Raw genomic sequence first — 20,296 nt, 5'->3', positions numbered from 1 at the left:
AGAGCTTTATAGCTCCCACTGCCTTAAGAAAGTTCAAAATGTTCTCAAAGATCCATCTCATCCTGGGAACCCTTTTTTTGAACTTATTACCCTCTGGCAGATGGTACAGAATAATAAAAACAAGGACAAATAGGCTGAAAAACAGCTTATATCCCAGGGCAGTAGCTCTTTTGAATTCTGCTGTATAGTGCAGTGTTGGTGTGGTGTCGGGGGTTTCCGGTTCAATGTGTGAAGGATGTGTGTTTGTGTTTATTTTCATGGTCACGGTCATGATGTGCACTGAAGATGGTGTTTGATTTCGTTGTACAAGGTGCAATGACAATAAAGTAAACTAACTAACTGTTATCTCCAGCACATCCTGGGAATGAAGAGAGGTAGGAAAGAGTTGAGTAGTACTCAAAAGCCAATATGATTTTGTGCCAGATGTATTTTACCTGAAGCCATTCCCAATTTCCCAGTCAATACACCTATGAATCATTGGGTTAGAAACATACACAGTATTTATTTATATCCCACTTTTATTGCTTTTATAAATATCTCAAGGCGGTGAACATAATACTCCTTCCTCCTCCTATTTTCCCCACAGCAACCCTGTTGAGGTAGGTTGGGTTGGGAGAGATTTCACCCAGGTGGCTTTCATGCCTAAGGCAGGACTAGAACTCACAGTCTCCCTGTTTCTGGTCTGGTGCCTTAACCTCTAGACCAAACTGACACTCAATATATTTTCTTATGTGAACAGTCAGCTTTTCAAACAACTAGAAGAGTTTTAAAGTAGCTCTGGCGTTGCATCTGTGCAAACAAATCTTTCCTGCCCAAGACACTGCTTCCGAGTCTAGAACAAAATGGCCTTACTTTAAAAAGTAAATATTTTGCTAAGTTCTCTTTTCCTTCCATCTCCTATTCACTTTTTGTGTTCACAGCCTATCACAACTGAATTTGTCTTACCAGCAGTTATAAAAGAGTTTTATTTAAAAAAGGCTCTTACTGTGAAAGTGCCACATATGAGGTAATTCTTCCCCTTTATTAAACGATTCCCCAGAGAGAACAAATCCAACTATTCCTTCTGACATTAAGGCACAAGAGAGGATGCAGAGTTACAATTACAGGCTGTTAACAGGATGATTACAGGGTTTTCTGATTAGCTAATATCCAATCCTAGTGGAAAGGTACATTTACATTGGCAATGTCTCCTATGACATAACAGTTGAACTAATCTTCCATAGTACGGCTTAAATATATCCAGATTATGGTATATATGTATTTTACCTATCTATAAAATATTGCAGGCTTCCCATTCTCCGTGGGCAGGAACCTCATCTGAAGTTGTGATTCTTTATTATAAATTATCAATTGTTATAAATTCTTAACTCACAACATATTTATAATTTATTACAATATATTAACTAGTAAATTGAGGATTCTCTCAGTACTCTTTAACAACCTCTTCAGGGTAACTGGAACAATCACCAGAAGAGTACTCAAGTTGTAAAGATTGATCTGATCTGAAGGTAAAGACCACTTCTTCCCCACAAAATATTTTACATAGTAACCATAGTCTCCAAAGTTGTGTTTGCAGAAAATAGTTTCTACAGTTGCACATCTAGGAGCAAGCTAGGCACTACAAAAGATTAGGAATAAGGACAGGAAAGAAATCTCTGTCCCATTTAACTCAAACAAATTAAAACTACTGTGGCCTCACTGTATTTTGGCTTTAGGAGCATAACTCTATTCCATAAAACCTTGTGTTCCACTTTTCCCTTCAGAACAGTTTTCAAGTAATTGTTGGAAAAGTTTTAGAATCAGATACCCATTGGCTTTTACTACACTCATAATCATCCCGAGTCCAATACCCATAAAGCTTTATTTTTTCTGGAAAGATAACTCCTGCCATGAGTTTAAATTTAGAGATGACTGCAAAACACTTCATTTGGTACATTTTAGCCATGTAATATCCAGGACTCCTACCATGCAGCCAAACCATAGCTGGATGGAACATAGGAGATGGAATCCTTCGTAAGTCAATTTAAGGAAATGTTGGAAATGTATCAGCCATAGCTTGTTTTTTTTTTTTAATAGAGTAAAGAATTCAACCCAGCCTGTAGCATGGTAAATAACTGGGATTTAATTTTGGTTAAATAATTTCCCTCACCCACCCTACAAATGTACCTTGCCAAACTGTGTTCCACTAATACAAACTGAACAGTTTCCAGAAACAGAAGTTGTCATATCAACTGCATGCAGAACTGATTCCCCTTCCTCCCAAAATCTGATCTCAATTCTATTTCTGTCCTTAAACAAAGAGAAAAATCCTGCATGTACCTGTTAGAATGACCTTACATTTCTGGGGTGGGGAGAAGTATCAAATATACAGAAATCCAGAGGACTCTATAACTCCTTATATTTTTTTTCAGAATTTTGTAATATTTTCCCATTCCGTTCAATTTGGCAAGATAAAAGTATCTGCATATTCCCAACTATTCAGATTTCCAAATACAAACTGATATTTTGGATCATAACACAGAAAATTTAACTACAGTTTAAAGGAAGAAAGGGTGAATAATTGATGTGGCAATACCAGGAGATAGTAGAAGAGAAGAGAAAGAATTGGAAAATTGGAAAAGATCATAAAAGTATCAAAATCTGAAAATCGAAGATGAAAGGCTATGGTATTAATTGACCTTGGTGGTCCCAATGGTTATCAGCACACTGGGTGTAATTCCAAAATACTTTGGACATCACTTAGAATATTTGTGCATTGACAAAATTTCCATCTGTCAATTATAATAGGCCACGCTGCTTGGATTCACATTGTATTATGCTAATATATTACAAAATCTTAGGTTCTTTGGAAAAACCTGATGCCTATGAAGGCCAACATTAGCTAAAAAACTAGCAGCTGTGATTTCACATTGTTCTTTATATGATAATATAAACAGGTGCTTTTGGTGCAATTCCCAATATATGGAGCACCATTTGAGCACCATTAGCACGGACAAAATCACCACCAGTCAATTGCAAAGGGCAGCTTTATTTGGAACAGCTTACATCCTGCAATGATACCTTTAACACTATTAAACAACAATATCTCCTATCCCAGGTCCTTTGGGAGGACTAAACAGGTGGATAAAAATGTCAAATCCAATCCAAATCCAACATTTGGCAACCAACCATAATATATAAAACCACAGGTTCCAAGTCATTAAACCCTTAGTGCAGAGGTGTCAAACTCAAGGTCCATGGGCTGGATCCAGCCAGTGATGTGGTCATATCCAGCCTGAGGAGCCATTCTGGTCTACCCAATGCCAAGAGGAAAGATCAGGCCAACATAGCTTCATCCCGTCTACCCAGTACAAAAAGGAAAGATCAGCCCAGGGTAGCTTCAGCCCGTCTATCCAATGCGAAGAGGAAAAGATCAGGCCAGAGTGGCTTCGGTCTATCCAATGCAAAGAGGAAACATGCCAGCAGTTTGGGGAGTAGCGTCAAGCTGGCCACACCCTCCTGGTAAGTCAGCCACACCCTCCCAGTAAGCCACACCTGCCCAGCCCCCTCCCCGAGGCCAATCACAGCCCTGATGCAGCCCTCAATTAAATTGAATTTGACACCCCTGCCTTAGTGTAATGTGATATATCTAAATGCAGCATTATACTTAAGATAAGCCAAGCAAGTTGTACTTACAAATTCTCAGTTTAACAATAAAAATAATAATCAGAAATATGGAAGATTGTTTCAATCTCACATAATATTCTATAAAATAATACTGCGAAATCACTCCAAACAAAAGATTTTCCCTCTATCAAATCTGGCCTGGGGAATTTAGTGTTGTTGTTTTTTAATGATGGCATTGCAAAGCATTAAAGAAAATAATGTTCTGTAATGTATTTTTTTTCTAATGTGCTTTGCTCATCCATTTTCAGTGGAAATTAATAACTATTTACAGCTATATTCAACTAGAACTTATTATTGTTTTTATCTATGATCTGTGATCCACCTATTGCAGACCCTTGCATTGCTTGTTTTTTTTATCTTAACTTTCAAGAACGTTTTTTTTCTTCTTCACTAAGGTAAGCAGGTAATATGGGTGACTATAGATGACTCTCTGAAAATTTCATGAAAATTTAACTTTCTTGAGTTCCATGATAAAGATTTAAGAAGACTCCAATTAAAAAAAAAATCTACCTATTTAGTAACCAGCTCTTGTGGAATAAGTTCTGGCCCATTTAAATATAAGGCACAGTTAAGAAGCTATACGAACCATTATTGATTTGACTTATTTGGTTATTCCTGTGGAATCCCTCACTTCTTGGCAACTGATAAAAAGATTATTGTACACACAACAGGAACTGCTAATCATAAAATAGGGCTACTAAAGTTTAATTAGGCATACAATGGCATCCTGCTTTAATTTCCTTTTATTGGAAGGTTAGAGCGATATGAAGCCAAAAAAAAAACCCCAACCTTATTCCTGCCATCTGGTATTTACTTCCTTACCCATAAAAGCTGAAGAGAAATGAGTAATGTATCCATTTATTTTTATTAAGAAAATGAAGACATTCTCCCAGCCTCAAAAAAAAAATGTAATCGATCTTGCATTTGATTCTAGAACTCACGATGCAATTAAATGGTTGATAATATACAAGCCCCCAGCTACCAATCCATCAATGTCTAATGTAACTGAGAAAGATGGTTATTCCCAGGCCTAACGCTATCTTTTCACTGTATTTCAGCTCCAAGTACTTGACCCAAAGGTTAGGGATAAAGTATCATAAACAAAGGCTTACAAATGTGTATGAGGTTGCAAATACAAGCTCCAAGTTATTCTTTGATCACCATGCCTATGTATATCACACCCCATTCTTCCCTGCCACTCCCAGTCTTTTTCTTCCCACCCTATAAATGTTCTCAGAAGATAAAATGAAAGAAGGCAGTACCGTTTACACACAAAGCACCAACTTTGGTGTTGTTTTTTACAAGCTGTAGAAAGAGAGACATAGTTCAATATACACAACAACAGAAACAACAACATCTAGCAGTGTAGGCAGATTTCGCTGCTGGTTTAAGAAATCTAATCCATGAAAGTCTATGGAGATTCTCAATCATGCCGGTCATGGTTGTCCCAAAAGTGCTTTTTCCAAAAGGCAAGTAGATTTTCTTGTTTTGAAAGTAATCACTTCTCATCCAAGAAATATTTTCAAAGGAAAAAAACCAAGAAAGTCCAATTGCCTTTTGGAAAAAGCACTTTTGGAATAATCCATGAAATGCTATACTACAAGGATGGCATAAGATTCCCTGTTATTGTTCACTGTATGAAATATTCCCATGAATATTTCATACAGTGACATGAAAGGACATATTGTATACGGCAATAAAATAGGGTCATTATACACACTACACAAGATTTCTTCCCCAATTATCTTTTTTAAATGATATTAATACTCAATAGTTTTATTGATTGCTAAAATCTGTCGATCATACCAGATTGACAGTTAATTGGATTCCATGTGGCCCTTCACTTCTCAGTTTATGACCTGTCAGAAGCAGGCTACAGTAAATTAAGTCTATGACAGAGAACCAAAAAGTACTGATTGCCCCTACATGATAAAGCGTCAGTGGGGTAATTATACGAAGTTAATAAATAAGAAATAAAAAGCAGTAAGCCCATATCCTTGAAAACAATCACAGAAAACAAATATGGCCACCATTTATAATAGACAAACACAAAGGTAACAATGCCAAAGGTATGATAAGATGGGATGTGAAAATGAAACTCTTCAAGAAATTAACTGACAGACAACATGACTCTCTTTGGATTAAAGCCGATAACCTGAAGAGTATAGTATGTTGTACATCCATAGTTGTCGGATTCACCCCAGATTTTGCTTTCCTGTTTAACAATCTACATTATCAGGATACCCACAGGATGAGAATGGCTATATCCCATATTAACAGCCACAACTTCTAATGGCAAAGAGAGATAGTTGTGTGTCAAAAATATTAAGACTTCCTAAACCTTTCCCACCTTTTTATAGCCATATATGTCAGTCCCACAAGTTAGATCAGATAAAAAATCAACTACACAAGAAGGCTAAAACTGAGCCTTCTTGAGCTCAGTTTGAGAGTAACTATATTAATAGAATTTTGCAAGTTTGATTGTGCTGTGCTTCCTCCCATAACCCTCAGGAAGTTTAACAATCCACATTTTTTTCTCTTTATTGCTTTCATAATGAATCTGATGTATCATTGCAAGGGTCATCTTCTTTATTGTCCACCATGTCTGACTCCTTTTCTTAAACTGCTCTATTCCTTTATCTGGTTTCCTCATACTACTTTCCTAATTCATTTCTTTTTCTTTTTTGCGCTTAGTTTGGCCGGGAAATTTTTTCTTGAAGTCCACATTTAGACTAATGTGGTGATTAGACCTGGACTCTGTCAATCTAACTCAGCCATAAACTTATCTGAGTCAAATGTAAGGAGCTACCAATTCTCAACCTAGACCACCTCACAGAATCTCTGGGAAGGAGGGAGAGAAAGAGAGAGGAAGAAAGAGAGAATGTGTGTGTTATTTCAAAAAGCACAAAAAGTCTGATGCAGGTAGAGATTCATAAGTAAAACCCTTCCAAGTGGAACAAAAAAATTTAAAACCATTTTTAATTGGCAAGAGCTTACTATACAGCTACAAAAAGACGTGAAGACTGTTTTGACTTGTCATTTAGTACTGGGAGTAAAATCACACTAATTGATAGAAGGGGCGTTGGTTCTTACCTGATACGCTTCTTTTCATGGAGCTGTCGAGAGCGTCCAGGTTGGGAGGAGCTCCAGTCTCGGCTCTTCCAGGCTGAGCTTGAAATTGAGGAACGCCCCCTCACCGTCACGTGGTCCTCGGGCGCTCCCCAGGTTTTTGCACAGACGAGAAGGAAAGTCCTGTTCTCATCACACTCAGGAAAAAAATATATTAGATTGCTCGGTCGAACAGCCAGGTTTCCCACCAGACGGCCTACGGGTGGGGCTGGACGCTCTCGACAGCTCCATGAAAAGAAGCGTATCAGGTAAGAACCAACGCCCCTTTTCCATAGAGCTGTCTCGAGCGTCCAGGTTGGGACATACCAAAGCTTGGCTAGTCCTGCGGGTGGGGCCCGTCTGGTATAGAATCTCTCCTGGAACCCTGATGACCCGCTGGAAGGCATGCCCAACAGGAGAAAACCCCTGGACATTGGAATGTCTCAACAAGGGGCCTAAGGAGGAGGCGGAGCTATCCGGGAGGCAGTCCCGCCAAAGAGGCCAACAGGTGTGCACTGGGACCGGGATTCAAGAAACTGGGAAGATCGACCCGTGTTGGGAATTCCCCTGGGAGAACTCTGGGACAGAGAGAAGGAGGGGAGGCGCAGAGATCTGTGTGAGGCCCGGGAGCGCAAGAAGGGACCCCGGCTAGTATTGAATGGGGGTAGATGTGTTGCCGACCAGTTGCCCAGGGCAGGGTGAGGAGGACAAGAGTGCTCCTGGAGTAGGAGCCTGTTGCAAGCAGGGGTTAAAGGTCGGAGTAGAGATAGGCCTTCTCGCACTCCTTCCTCTTTTTTTTTTTTTTTTTTTGTTATTTAAAAGGACAAGCGCCTGGGGGCGACTGCATTATCGAGAACGACGGAACGAACCTCTCCCGGATCCCCGGGAGGGCTTCCTGGAAGAATTACCTCCGGACCCATCCGGCTCCGCTCGGTAGGGAGATCTATAGGGAGAGGATCGGTAGTATCTGGCAAAGGAGGAGGAATGGGAAGAACCCTGGCGAGGAGAGGGGGGGGAGCCTCTGAAGTCGGACCTCCTAGAGAGGGAAGGGAGGTACTTGCGCTTGTTCCGGGTCTCGCCAGGAATGGGTCGAGAACCGGTCCAAATAACTTCCCCCAGAGATGGGGGCTGTTGCTAGCTTAGTCTTGTTTTTAACGTCCGCTTGCCAGTGGCGGAGCCAGAGTAGACGGCGGGCGGTAACCTGGGACGAAATGGCCCTGGTGGAGAACTTTGCCGCCTGGAAGGTGGTGTCTGCCGAAAACTCGGCCGCGGCCAGGATCTTGGCAATGTCCTGGTGCGCCCTGAGATTGGCTGTGGGAACATGCTGCTTGAGCTGCTGGAGCCACTTGATGGAAGACCTGGTGAAAAAAGACGCGGCAGTGGAAGCCCTGACTGCCCAAGCGTCAGAGAGGTGAGCGCGCACAGGGCCAGTTCAGCTCGCTTGTCCTCGGGCTGGAGAGCATCGAGTGAGTCGCTGGGAGTAGAGCGGGAAGCCAGGCCTACCACGGGCTGCGTCCACGGGGAGGGATCGAGCAAGGTGGAGAACTGCGGTTCCAGGTTAAAAACCGCTTGTCCTGGGCGTTGGGGGAGGGGGCCCCGAGGAGGCCAGCTGCCTAGAAACCATGTCTGAGAATATGGGCAGGACAGGGATCACCTCAGTTTCCGCCACGGGCTGAGAGAAGAGAGAGTCGGGAGGAACCCCTGCCGCCGCTGGGTTGGGTGGGGAGGGGGTTCAGGCCCGAGGTGGTCCTGGCTTTGAACAGGAGGGACCTAAATAGGTGCGGTTTAAAGAGCCCTAGAAACGCTGGCTGACCTGGAGGGAGGCCCTGGTCCTCCGACATGTCCCCTTCTAGGGACCTGTTCCCAAAAAGAGTTCACTGCCTATGAGGGACCTCATGTCAAGGTCCTGCTCGTCCCCAAAGAGGGAAGGGTCCCCGGGTTCTTGGGCCTCCATTCCCTCCATCTCCAAAGGTAAGGTTAAGTCCTCTTGGGGAGTTGCCTGACCATGCGAGGCCGCTGATCCTAGGGCCTCGGGGGCCGCGGGCTGAGGGGCCGGACCGGCCATCTGCTGCATCTGTTGCGCTACCCTTTGCCGGATGGCCAGCTCCATAGCCTGCATTAGGTTTTCGGGTATTTCCGCCATGGGGAGAGACTCCTCCGGGCGCAGTTCTACAGCAGTGGTGGGCAAGGTGACCTCAGGGGCCTGTCCAGGCTGTGGGGGAGAAGCAGAAGCAGGAGGGGAGGGGAGAGGAGGATGGGTGGAGGTTGATGGAACGGAAGGGTCCCGGGGCACAGAGCTTGACTCCTGAGAGCGTCTGTCAATTTCCCTTTCGAGGGCCCTGTGTCGCCTGAGGGCATCCCTTTGGGAAGCTTTGGATGGTTCCTGTGCCTGTTTGCGCAGGTGGTGGGATTTGGCCTTGGCCTTCAGAGAAGTGCCACGAGAGGTATTGTCGTCTGCCATCTGGAGAGGAGAGAAAAAAGGAAAAAAATTTTCTGGTTAATGCGAGGCGGTTAACGGGTCTGGGTACAGCCTAAGCAGAGGCTGGAACTCCCAGTGCTCGTATTGCACCCCCTTTTTTGTCAAGGCCACAGAATTGTTCTGTAACGTGTTGGGAAGTAGGGCCTAGCCCGGGGGCCAATCAGCCAGAATAAACGCCAAGCTGTCCCTGCCGGGCGAACCGGGGAAGGGACATGGCAAGCAACTAACTCCTTAGTTGGGGGGAGACTTAGGCAGGATTGCAAGGTATTTGAGCAGTCCCAGGATCTGCCCAGGAGTCAGGGAAACAATGCGGCCTACTGGTAGGCCTCTGAAAAAAAGAAAACCAATGACCCTGGGGCCGCAGGCAGAAGGGAATAATGTAAGCTGAAACCAGGTCTGGATGCGGCCTACGGGAGGCCGGGAATCCCAACGCACGTTCCACGCCCCCCTTTTAGTCAAAAAAATTTTTTCTGTTTAAAATAGAGGTTTGAGTACGAACCAGGGCCTAGCCCAGAGACCAATCAGCCAGAAAGGTGAGCCAGGCAGCTACCCCTGCCGGACGGACCGGGGAAGGGGTGGGGGGGCAGAGCTGCTACTTCGCCTGCTGGGGAAAAAGGCTGCAGGGCCAACGGGCCCTATTTCTGCAGGAGGCCTGTTGGTAGAATGAAAGACAGGCTGAGACGAGGGAATCCCAGGCTGCCTAATAGTCAGTTAAGGCTGCGGCCTGTAAAAGGGCCTCTAGTAATGGCGGACGGCCATGCGGCCACTCCCAAGATGGCGGCCGTTCCAGGGCACACCCAAGATGGCGGCCGTTCCAGGGCACACCCAAGATGGCGGCCGTTCCAGGGCACACCCAAGATGGCGGCCGTTCCAGGGCCCACCCAAGATGGCGGACGCCACAGGGGGCCCAAGATGGAGGCCGCAAGTAACGGAGGCAGCCCCAGCGGCGGTAAACTCCCAGGGAAGATTAGAGCCTTTGGGAGAACCAGGGAAGCGTACCCTGGGCTAGAAGGCGTTGCGGGGGAACGGCGGCTAAGGCGAGGAGAGGCAGGCAGAAACAAAGCGGCCTCGCGGAGCGATTAGGCGGCAAACGAGCGGGGGAGCGCTCGAGCGCTGCGTTTCTCCCCTTAAAGAAACGGCTCGGATATTAAAAACACTCCCTGGGGAGTTCAAACCTGAGTTCCTGCGCTGCCTGCCGGTGATCCACGTGAAAAGCGATGAGAGAAGAGGCCTAGAATGCTGAACGACCGGAGCAAGGGAAAAACAGCCTGTTAGCCACGAGGCTGAGCAAAAAACTGGGGAGCGCCCGAGGACCACGTGACGGTGAGGGGGCGTTCCTCAATTTCAAGCTCAGCCTGGAAGAGCCGAGACTGGAGCTCCTCCCAACCTGGATGCTCGAGACAGCTCTATGGAAAAGATGGTAAATCTATTAACTCATAGCATTCAAGCCAAAATCAGATATGTAATTCTTGGACAAGCATCCAATGGGGTATTTTTTGGTAGAAGCCAAGCCAAGTTATTATTCTCCTTTTCAACACATTCCAAGCTGTTCAACACACCCAAAGTGACATGCAAGAGTTGTCAAATTGGCACTGGCAGATCCTTTATGTGGCAGATTTTAAAAGATAATCGGTAGACACCAAATGCTGCATAAATGGGCATCTCTGAGCAAACCAGCTTTGGCTAATTTCTTTAAACTTGTAACTTCTCCAAACTGATTTAGAAGTCCTTGAGAAAAATTATGCAATGTGTGTATCTCTTTGACAAGGAGAAGCTTCAAAGCCTAGCTTACAAAGTCTGACATGGCCCTTAAACTGATCAAGTTTGTTTTAAAAAGCTCCTTCTTTGCTGTCGCTTGTCATATCCATTAATCTTACACACCCACTCTCCATATTTCATTTTGCATCTCACTTGAAGCTAGAGCTTTACAAATTCTCCTGAATAATTTACACATGCCATTATAAGTAAAAGAAGAGAGGGATATGTGTTGACAAAGAACAGGCCACTTGAAGTATCAAGGAAATGACAAATGGAAGCAAAAAAAAAAAGAATGCAAAGATGTTGCCACATGGTGTGTCCTTTATTCAAAAGTCTGCTTTTTATTATGAAACATTACAGCTTAATAAAGAATAATATCCCTTAATTCAAAGGCAATACCATGACTTTTTTTAATAAGCAAATAGTCTGCTACATGTTAATCACACTAAACTTCATTTTTATTGGGAATTGATTTGAACCCCATCTTAGAAAAAAGTCGTGTTTAAGGAAAGTTGTTTATTATAGGCATTGACTTGAAAATATATTTCTTAGTCATTACATTAATATTAATTTGTTCTCAAAAAAACCTGGGCTTATAAAAATATAAATTTGTTCTTAAATGTCCTCAGCTTATAACAATATATATCCATATTTCTTTTTATCTGTCATTTATATCTTTTCTGTTACTGAAATATCCACTTTTATTATACTATATTTTGTTTTATGCATGCTCAACTCACAGAAACTCAAATGGCTATAGTTATTAATTTAACCTTAGATTTTTTCCTTAGGTGTACTGTAATGAGTAAACGCATGAGAGAATCAAGATATTTATTAATAAGCATCCAAAAAAGTGAAATCATATTTGCTTTGTCCTCTTTATTTTACAAGAATGTCATATTAACTATAGAACATAAAGTTCATTCAAGCCTGAATACATGTATAACAGCTGTGGTTAGCAAAATTATTGTTCTGCTGTTTGATAATTGTTAATAAAAGTATGAGGTCATTAATAATGACAGAAATAATCAACGTAAAATTTACTGTATATGTAATGAACTTTTTCCAAACATAGCTCCTTTCTGGAGTTTCAGGCAATTTTCTCTAGGTGAAAATAACTTGGGATGCTACTCTACCTGTGTGAGGATTAGGTCATGTTGTCTCAAAAGTTACATAGGTTGAGAACAACCATAATGTCATCTACCGATTCTTGACCTTATCACAGGTCAGAACCTAAAGAAAGGAAATTCTGGACATGCAGAATAAACAGCATTTAACTGATCAGATACTAGCAGCAGAGTGACTGATACCTGATTTAAATTATTATAATATATCCTTTGATTCTTGAATTTCACTCCCATACAAACACCCAAAGCTTCCCATCATCACCACTACTTCCTCTCCACATTTGCCAAATTAAGAATATCAATAAGGAAGAATGCTCCTTAAATATCACGTTAAGTAAGAGAGTATTTATTCAAACATATCCTAATGGGAAGAATTACAATTCAGCATATGCTTATAACATTGTTAAAGTTCCAAACTCATCTGCTCAATAAGGTAGCTTTATATGGTGTTATTATGTCTAATTATGAATGGAATTCTGTATTGTATATCACAACTTATCTGACAATAAAATCCTCATTTTAAATCAGTTTTAAATGGGGAAAATGATAAAGGTTGCTATTGTAAGTAGTCACAATCTGGCAAAATTGTAGACAACTATTCTCTATTCAAAAAATATAAAAGGACAAGTTCAAAGGAGATTCAAAGATACCTCCATGAAGGGATTTCAAAGTCCAGCTTGACCCATAGGTGGGAGGAAGGGTCAAACATGAAAATTCACAGCTACAGCTGCACACGCCTGAGAAATCTTGTAACTGCAACCCCAAGATATACAGGCCACGAATAGTCTAGCCAGCTGCCTTCATTTGGGATGAGCAATGCAACGCATGTAAATTGAGACAAAAATAAGTTAAGGCATGCAATGCTCTCGAGATGGTGGGAAGTGGGAAGGCAGTATCATATCACATGGGCAGCATCTTGGTATCTGTCAACGCAACATTTTGTCCCAAAGGAACCCCAGCCGATAGGGAAGAAAGATTCATGTAGTACAGCTAGGCAGGTCCAAAACAAAAAGGTTAATATGAAATTAAAAACACTCTGACAAAGTTGCTTCCCAAGAAACATAGATGGTATAAGAGAACTGCTGAGCTGCCAAGCTGTTTTCTGAAGAGTGATTCATGGCAATGGTATTTCTCACATCAGGTCTCCAACTCCAGCCATCCACCTGTCCCTTATCTTCTTAGATCAGTGTTTCTCAACCTTAGTAGCCTGAAGATGTGTGAACTTCAACTCCCAGAGTTCCCTGGCCAGCATAATTCTCCAGCCAACTTTGGGAGTTGAAGTCCACACCAAACTGCCATGGTTGGGAATGTTCTGGATTTTCAAATTGAAGCATCATTATCCATTTTTTCCAGATAAAAAAATGCATGTCCAATATTTTCTAGTTCTGACCAAGTTGCTCATGATGGCTGACATTCTAAAATGATGCTGCCATCTAGCCAGAGTACTTAGCTGGAGATGTGCAATCCAATCTCAAAGTGTCCCAATCCAAAAATGAGATTTTGCAAGGTCAGAAAGTTTCAGCCTCAAAACCACGTCTATTATTTTCTAATACTGAACTGGCAACAGAAACCTTGTGTAAGGTCATCTTGTTTAACCATTTATGCTACTCTATAATACAATATAATACAATTTACCATCATCACAGAATCTCATATGGTTTACAGATGATTTCTTACTATTCCTGTTTCATTAATAAAAAAATTGAATACACATTTTGTAAACACTTCAGCTCTTAAGCATAACACTGTCAAACAGATACTTGCCACCAAAGCCTACACCAGTATATAGTCAACACTGCTGATCTCCCACCCTCCCTTGCATGACAAGAAAAAAAAGTAGAAGAGATGGTTATTTTTGAGACTAGCCATAATTTAATATACTATTCTGGCCCTAAACTGCACTTGATTTAAACATGGAATGTAGGACCGAGTTTAAAAACCCAATTATTGTGAAATTCACTGGATTACTTTAAACCAGTTATTCTCTTTCAATCTAATCCTCCTTAAGGAGGTACTGTGAAGATTAAAATAAAAGGGGGAGGGAGGAAGAGGAAGAACACTAAAAGTTGTCTCGATTTCTCAAAGCAAAATCAGGTTAAAAATCAGGTTAAACAATACTTTAATATTTGACGAATTTCAGATTAATCACTGTTTATCAAGAGTCATACAAAACTACAATGGGATTTAACTTAAAATAGAAGTGAACATTTTGGAACTCTTTCCTGCAATTATAATGAAAGCACCTGAGTTTGAAGGAAGCTAAATATGTTCTCATATTCATTTGCTGCACTTATTACACTACCAACCATCTAAGTCATACAAAATCGTAGGTTAACTCAACCAATTCATAATGAATATATATAACCAAGACTAATCACATCAGTAAGGTTGGTCCAACATAGATGAGTAAAATCACTATGGCAAAGAGCTACAGTACATCTGCACGTTTCCTAAATAGATAACCTGACATCTTCGTTATATTTTTAGGCAACTACTACAATGTTGTATAACGTGTTTTTCAGACACAGAAAAAAGATAGTAAAGCTAATTCTATCAACCTATCAATCAAGCCTTCAAACAAAAAAATGCTTCGGACTGCACAGGAGCTGTGGCTATTCATGGGCATGCTTGCAAACACAGCAGGAGCAGCTTGCTAAGCAGTGGTGTGAAACAGGAAAAAGATGCAGCTGCTTCAGCATATTAAAAAAAAAAAAAACACCGATGGCTCAAACAAGCTTCTGTGTTTTGTAAAGCATCTCTTTACACAGCCCTCTTAGCCAACATGGAAGACAGCTGCTGTAAGACAGCCATACTGTCCCAAGAAATGAGAAAAGGTAGAGCTCCATGGGACTTCAATAAATGCAGCAATGTGAGAAGCAAAAACACGCAACACATGAAAACAGTAGGCCCCAAAAGAATACTTGGCGGATAGAGAAACTCCCCTGATTCACACTTTGATCCTGCTCTGTGCGTAGGTAGCAAATCTTGAAGCACAAGTTAAATGCAAACATGCTTCTGTTTTTCTCCCATTTATGAAACTGTTCAAACATCAAGGGTAGGACTTATCAGTGCCACTATACAGAATAAAATCAGGGGGGGAAATACCTGGAATGCAATCAAATTCAGTAAAGTATTATATCAAGAAAAGGGTAAAAGTTTCGCCTGTTAGCTATGTCCAACTCTAGAGCAGCGGTCGCCAACTGGTGGGCCACGGCCCACTGGTGGTCTGTGGCAAAATTTTGGTGGTCCACAGAGAAACGGCAGAGAAATAGCCCCCGAAAGCAATTAATCCAGGCCACGTGGCAAAACATGGCCCGCCCGCCCCCGCTGACCCCCACCCTTCGGCCAAGCGCAAACCTTGAGACTGAGTAGAGAGTCACATGAGCTGCAACTGGAAAGTAAGACCAATGGCAGGGGAGGGAAATCCACCCTGGGGTGACTTGCTAATGTTGGTGGGAAAGTTGGTCCCATATTCCAGAGATGTAGTAGTCACAGGACTGGCCATTTGGCCATCCCGGAGCAGTTCCTCCATCAGGATGACTACAGCTCTGAAATATGGGACCGGCCTGTGGTGGCTGAAATGAGGTAATGGTGATTTTGTGTGGGGGGTGCAGTGCGGGCTGAAGCAGTGGTGGGTGGAAGAAGCAGTACTCACATTTGCATCCCCCTTCACCGCGGTATATTTACAGCAGCTGGTGGTGCCAAGGCAGCCCCTTGTGTCCTGCCATGTCTGTAGTGCAGCAGAGAGAAGCAGCCGGAGTCAACCCGAGATCTGCAAATGCTAAATCGGCACCCTGCAAACTGTTGTCTCTGTAGCTGAAGCGGTGTGAGAAACTGGCCAGGCTCTTCAAGAGACGAGAGTGACTCCGGCTGCTTCACTCGTCTCTGTCAAGGAGCGCCTGATAGCTTGGCTGGAGGGGGAACCTCTCTCATCCCTTGCTCTGCAAGGCAGGCGACAGGGAAGCGGCACTTGGGAGGAGCAGATCAGCCACTGCCGGGCTCTGGGGTTTATCTCCTGCTGAGGGTGCAGCCATTGGGCAGGGAGGAAATGGCGCCCGGCTCCCCTCCCGGGGCAGGAGAGGTGAGGAACAGCAGAAGCGGCAGATGGAGGGCTGATGGAGGAAAGCAACTCTCCTCTTGCGGGGGGGGTGAAGGTGTCAACCTCCCCGCTTTCCTTGCCTGCCTCCAGGTGAGGCTGGAAGAGCCCTGGCATCCCTGTCCTGGAGCCCCCACTTTCTCCCCCTCCCCCCAATTAATCACCAAGGGCGTCAGTCCTTCTGCAGGAAGCTGCCTGCTGAGAAGCCCCTGGAGGGGTGGCTGAGGGGCGCTGCCCCCCCAAAAGAGCAAAGCCCCCTTTCTGCCTCTGCTTCTCTCAGTGGCAGTTACCCCAAGGCCCCTCAGTTCAGACCTCCCCCTTTATATAAATTCAATAAATAACATAAAAAAACATAAAAGCCAAGTCATTATAGTACGGATAGGCAACCAGATGTCCTCTACCCAATTTGGTCTCCAACTCTCCCATTTTCTAGGCAGCTTACTGTGCTCCATATGGGTGTTGGTTTCCAACCATTAAGTTGTTTTATCCTATTACATGACAAATTATCGGCACTTGTCACATTGTCAACACCATGTAAGTATTGGTAATTTGTTTAGAAATATGCATGATGCCCACTTCCTTAATGGACTACAGACCATTATATAACAAATATTCTTGTCAGCCTCTTCTGAAAAGTGATTCATGAGCTAACTCTCACTTTTAAAACTTTTTGTTAACCTTAAATCTCTTAGAGCTTAGTGAGATATGTGTTGAGCGTAGGGGGCTTTAATGTGCCAGCTTAATGCTGCACAAGACCAATTCAGACTTTACTACAAAGGAAAAATTCATCATTTGATCTTTTATACAAAAGCTTTAGGTAGAGATCCATACCCAAGAAGGCAAAGTATTATCCATCATCAATGACAATTAAACACAAATGTCACATGAGACAGATAAGGCTCTTTAAATAGCTCTTTATATACGTAAAGTTATTTGCCTTTGACTTACAAAAAAGTGAAATGCAAACACAGCAGGCCATAGCGCACTCTCTTTCTCACATACACACACACACAGCTTATCAGCTTTGCAGAATAAATTAGGTGCCTTTTTAAATTTATTTTTGCAAACCTGCACATAACTTTGCATCTCCAAATAAAGAATTTAAATTTTACTAGATTTTTAAAGGGAAAGGGGGAAAAGTCACAGCAAAACTTATTTTAGTTCTAATGTTTCGAGATCAGGGCTGAGTATCACTTCAACTGCAGGAAGTCGCTTGAGGAAACAAAATACACATTTCCACACCAGCAGCAAAGGACAGCACAACCCCTTAGCCTCCCTCCCTCAGTAACAATTCATTTAGAAATCAAATGATTTAAATCATGAAGTTATTGTTCTGCTTTCTATCTTTAGCAATTCAGTAGCAACACTGGCCAAAAGAACAACTGAATGATTTTGGTAGAAAATCCTAACACTGATGGCGTGCAGTGTAGTGTGTAGAGCTTCTTGCTCCATTCCTCAATAACATTTTGTAATTACAGGACTGTAAATGGGAGAGGCACCTCTACTAAGCAATACAAAGATTGCAATACTATAAAAGCAATTGCTTAAGCAAAATAATCCAACCTACAAAGCTCAGCTCTTAGGGAGAAATAATTTACACCAAGGCCTTTCATTTTCATAAATGATCACTAGATTACCGACAAGGAAGCGACAGATAGCAAGTATGTCTGGAAACTACCCTGTCAAGGTAAAAGCCTGACAATCTCCCCTCAGCCTTTTAACCCAGTGCAACTTTCTCTGGCCTCTGTGTAAGTTTGGTGTTAAGGTAAATGTATTCATGAATTACTGGACCATAAACCCCCTTGCTGGAATTATACCTTCACACAGTATTAAACTGCCAGGTTCCCCCACCCCCACCCCATTTTATACTTTCTACTCAATCTCTCCATGCTTGCATGCGTGCGTTTCCCCACCCATGTTTGCTTTCCCAAGTAAAGCTGCATGAGTTCTTCTAACCCCAATTAATGTCTGATGGGATCCCAGATGTCCTTTAAACCAGGGGTCGCCAACCTTTTGGACCTCAGGAACCACCAAAATCATAATTTTAAATCCCGCGGACCACTAATATGAATTTTGACTGACAGCGGCTTGCTGACTTTGGTGGGAAAGTCGGTCCTGTATTCCAGAGCTGCAGTAGTCACAGGACTACTTTGGTCATCGCAGAACAGCTGCTCCTCCAGTCCATGGCAGGCTGGTGCACCTGGGTGAAGGAGCAGCTGCTCCGGGATAACCAAAGGGCCAGTCCTGTGACTACTGCAGCTCTGGAATATGGGACCGACTTTCCCACCACCGTCAGCAAGCCACCCCGGGACTTCTGTTCCCACGCAGCCTGGATTAATTGCGCTGGGGGGATGCTTTGGGGGGGACATTTCTCTATGGACCATCAAAATTTTCTCGCGGACCACCAGTGGTCCCCGGCCCACTGTTTGGTGACCACTGCTTTAAACCAAGGTTTCAGTTACCATCACACCTAATACAGATTCACAGACGACCTGTCACTCACTTTTAAGGGCCACAATGAGCGCCTTTCCATCCTTGATCAGCTCCTTGATGAACTTGTTGGTCTTGTCCAGCTCAGCTTCGTGAGACTTTAGCCTTTCTCGGAACAGGGGGCTATCCAAACAGCAGTCACTAAACTCCAAGGCAGGTAGCCCCATGATTTCCCAGAGCCCGTCCAAAGCCAGGCTTACGGCGAAAAGGAATCCGCTGGGAGAGAAACGTCCAGGAATGGGGAAACCTTTCCTTGAAGCACCTTAAATCGAAACAAGCAGCAGAACCACCCTCAACGTTGAAAACATGTAATCAGTCCGTCCAGCAAAATGCAAAAAAAAATAAAAAATTAAATGATAATGAAATAAAATCAGCCTCCAAGAGAGCCGCTTTTATGCTGCTCGGGATCCGCAGACATCAGGAAGTCAATTTGTCAACTCTGGAAGCAGATCCCAAAAAAGGGGGGTCTAAAGAAGATCTTGCACCGAGGGCTGTTTCACACACGCCAGGGCGAGAGAACGGGAGCCGTCCGAAGGAGGGAGAAACGGCGTTGCCCGAGCAAGCAAAGGCTACCGCTGCCGGAGGACCGCTGCTCGCGGCCACATTTCCCAAACACGCTGCAAACTCGGGGGCGGTGCGGTGGCGGCTGTTGCCGGAACCTCCAGCTCTTCGCCGGCTCTAACGTTTGCCGTTGCTTGCCTCCGCAGCCTTCCCAAAGCCACCCGGCGCGCTTGGCCCCGGCGGGGCCTCCCGAAGCAAAGAAGCCCTCAAGATCTTCAGCTCAGCACAGCCACCTCCGACGGCATCCGGGATCCACCGGGACCCTGCGCTTCCCCATTGGAACGCCAGCGATCACCTTCCTACCGCTCTGCCCGTTGGAACGCTGTGGCAAGATAGAGAGAGAGGGTGTTCTCTCTCTCTTTTTTTTTTTGGTCCCTCCCCGGCCCAGACGCGACTCCGCCTCTTGCACCAGCGGGAGCCAATCAGAGGCCGCACGGCTCATGGAGCAAGGAGGAGGGAGGTGAGAAAGATACCCTGCGAAGGCAAGACCGGCTATGGCGGGAGGGGGGCGTGGCCAGAGGTCTGTCAAACCGCATGGAGCTGATCCCCTCCCCTCCCTTCCCGCCCTCTTAAAGACATACCCTCCGGAATTGGGAGGGGGAGGAAGTGGGGAGTGGCGTAGGCTGGGTTGCTCAAGGGCGTTTTTTGGTAAACCTGTTGCTGCAGTGCAGGGTGAAGGAGAAAACACCTTCCAGGGAACCGGTGCACCCGGGAGCTACGCTTGGAGACGGAAAGAGGGAAGGGAGAATAATCCACGCGCACGGCGATCCTTGAAGAGGCTACAGAGTGAGGGATCACCTTCACGCTGGCCTTGGCATAAGGAAAGCACCGGTTCTTTTCATAAAAGGGATCCTTCCCACCTTTCCTACCGCAGATCAGGTTCTCCTTTGCGCGCGCGCGCGCACACACACACACACACACACACACACACACACACACACAGAGAGAGAGAGAGAGAGAGAGAGAGAGAGACTGGCTTGCCTGCCTGCCTGCCTTTGACGCTCAAAATTA

General features: G+C 44.0%; 1 protein-coding gene across 5 annotated transcripts in view; it reads right to left on the bottom strand.

The window, feature by feature from the left end:
* ARHGAP26 (Rho GTPase activating protein 26) overlaps positions 1–19,771 on the bottom strand; it is a 276,121-nt gene extending 256,350 nt beyond the window's left edge. For all 5 annotated transcript variants that reach the window (XM_026696419.2, XM_087924476.1, XM_087924475.1 and 2 more), the window contains exon 1: positions 18,738–19,771. In XM_026696419.2, coding sequence (XP_026552204.2) covers positions 18,738–18,891 — 154 coding nt within the window. In that variant the 5' untranslated portion in view covers positions 18,892–19,771. The remainder of the gene's footprint in view (positions 1–18,737) is intronic.
* Between the last annotated feature and the right edge of the window lie 525 nt (positions 19,772–20,296).

This window comes from Pseudonaja textilis, chromosome 2 (genome assembly GCF_049901715.1).
Source record: "Pseudonaja textilis isolate UNSWEBS1 chromosome 2, rPseTex1.2, whole genome shotgun sequence".
In the NCBI taxonomy this organism is placed as follows: Eukaryota; Metazoa; Chordata; class Lepidosauria; order Squamata; family Elapidae; genus Pseudonaja; species Pseudonaja textilis.
Note: the sequence above shows the minus strand (reverse complement) of the source record. Positions and strands in the feature narration are given on the sequence as shown.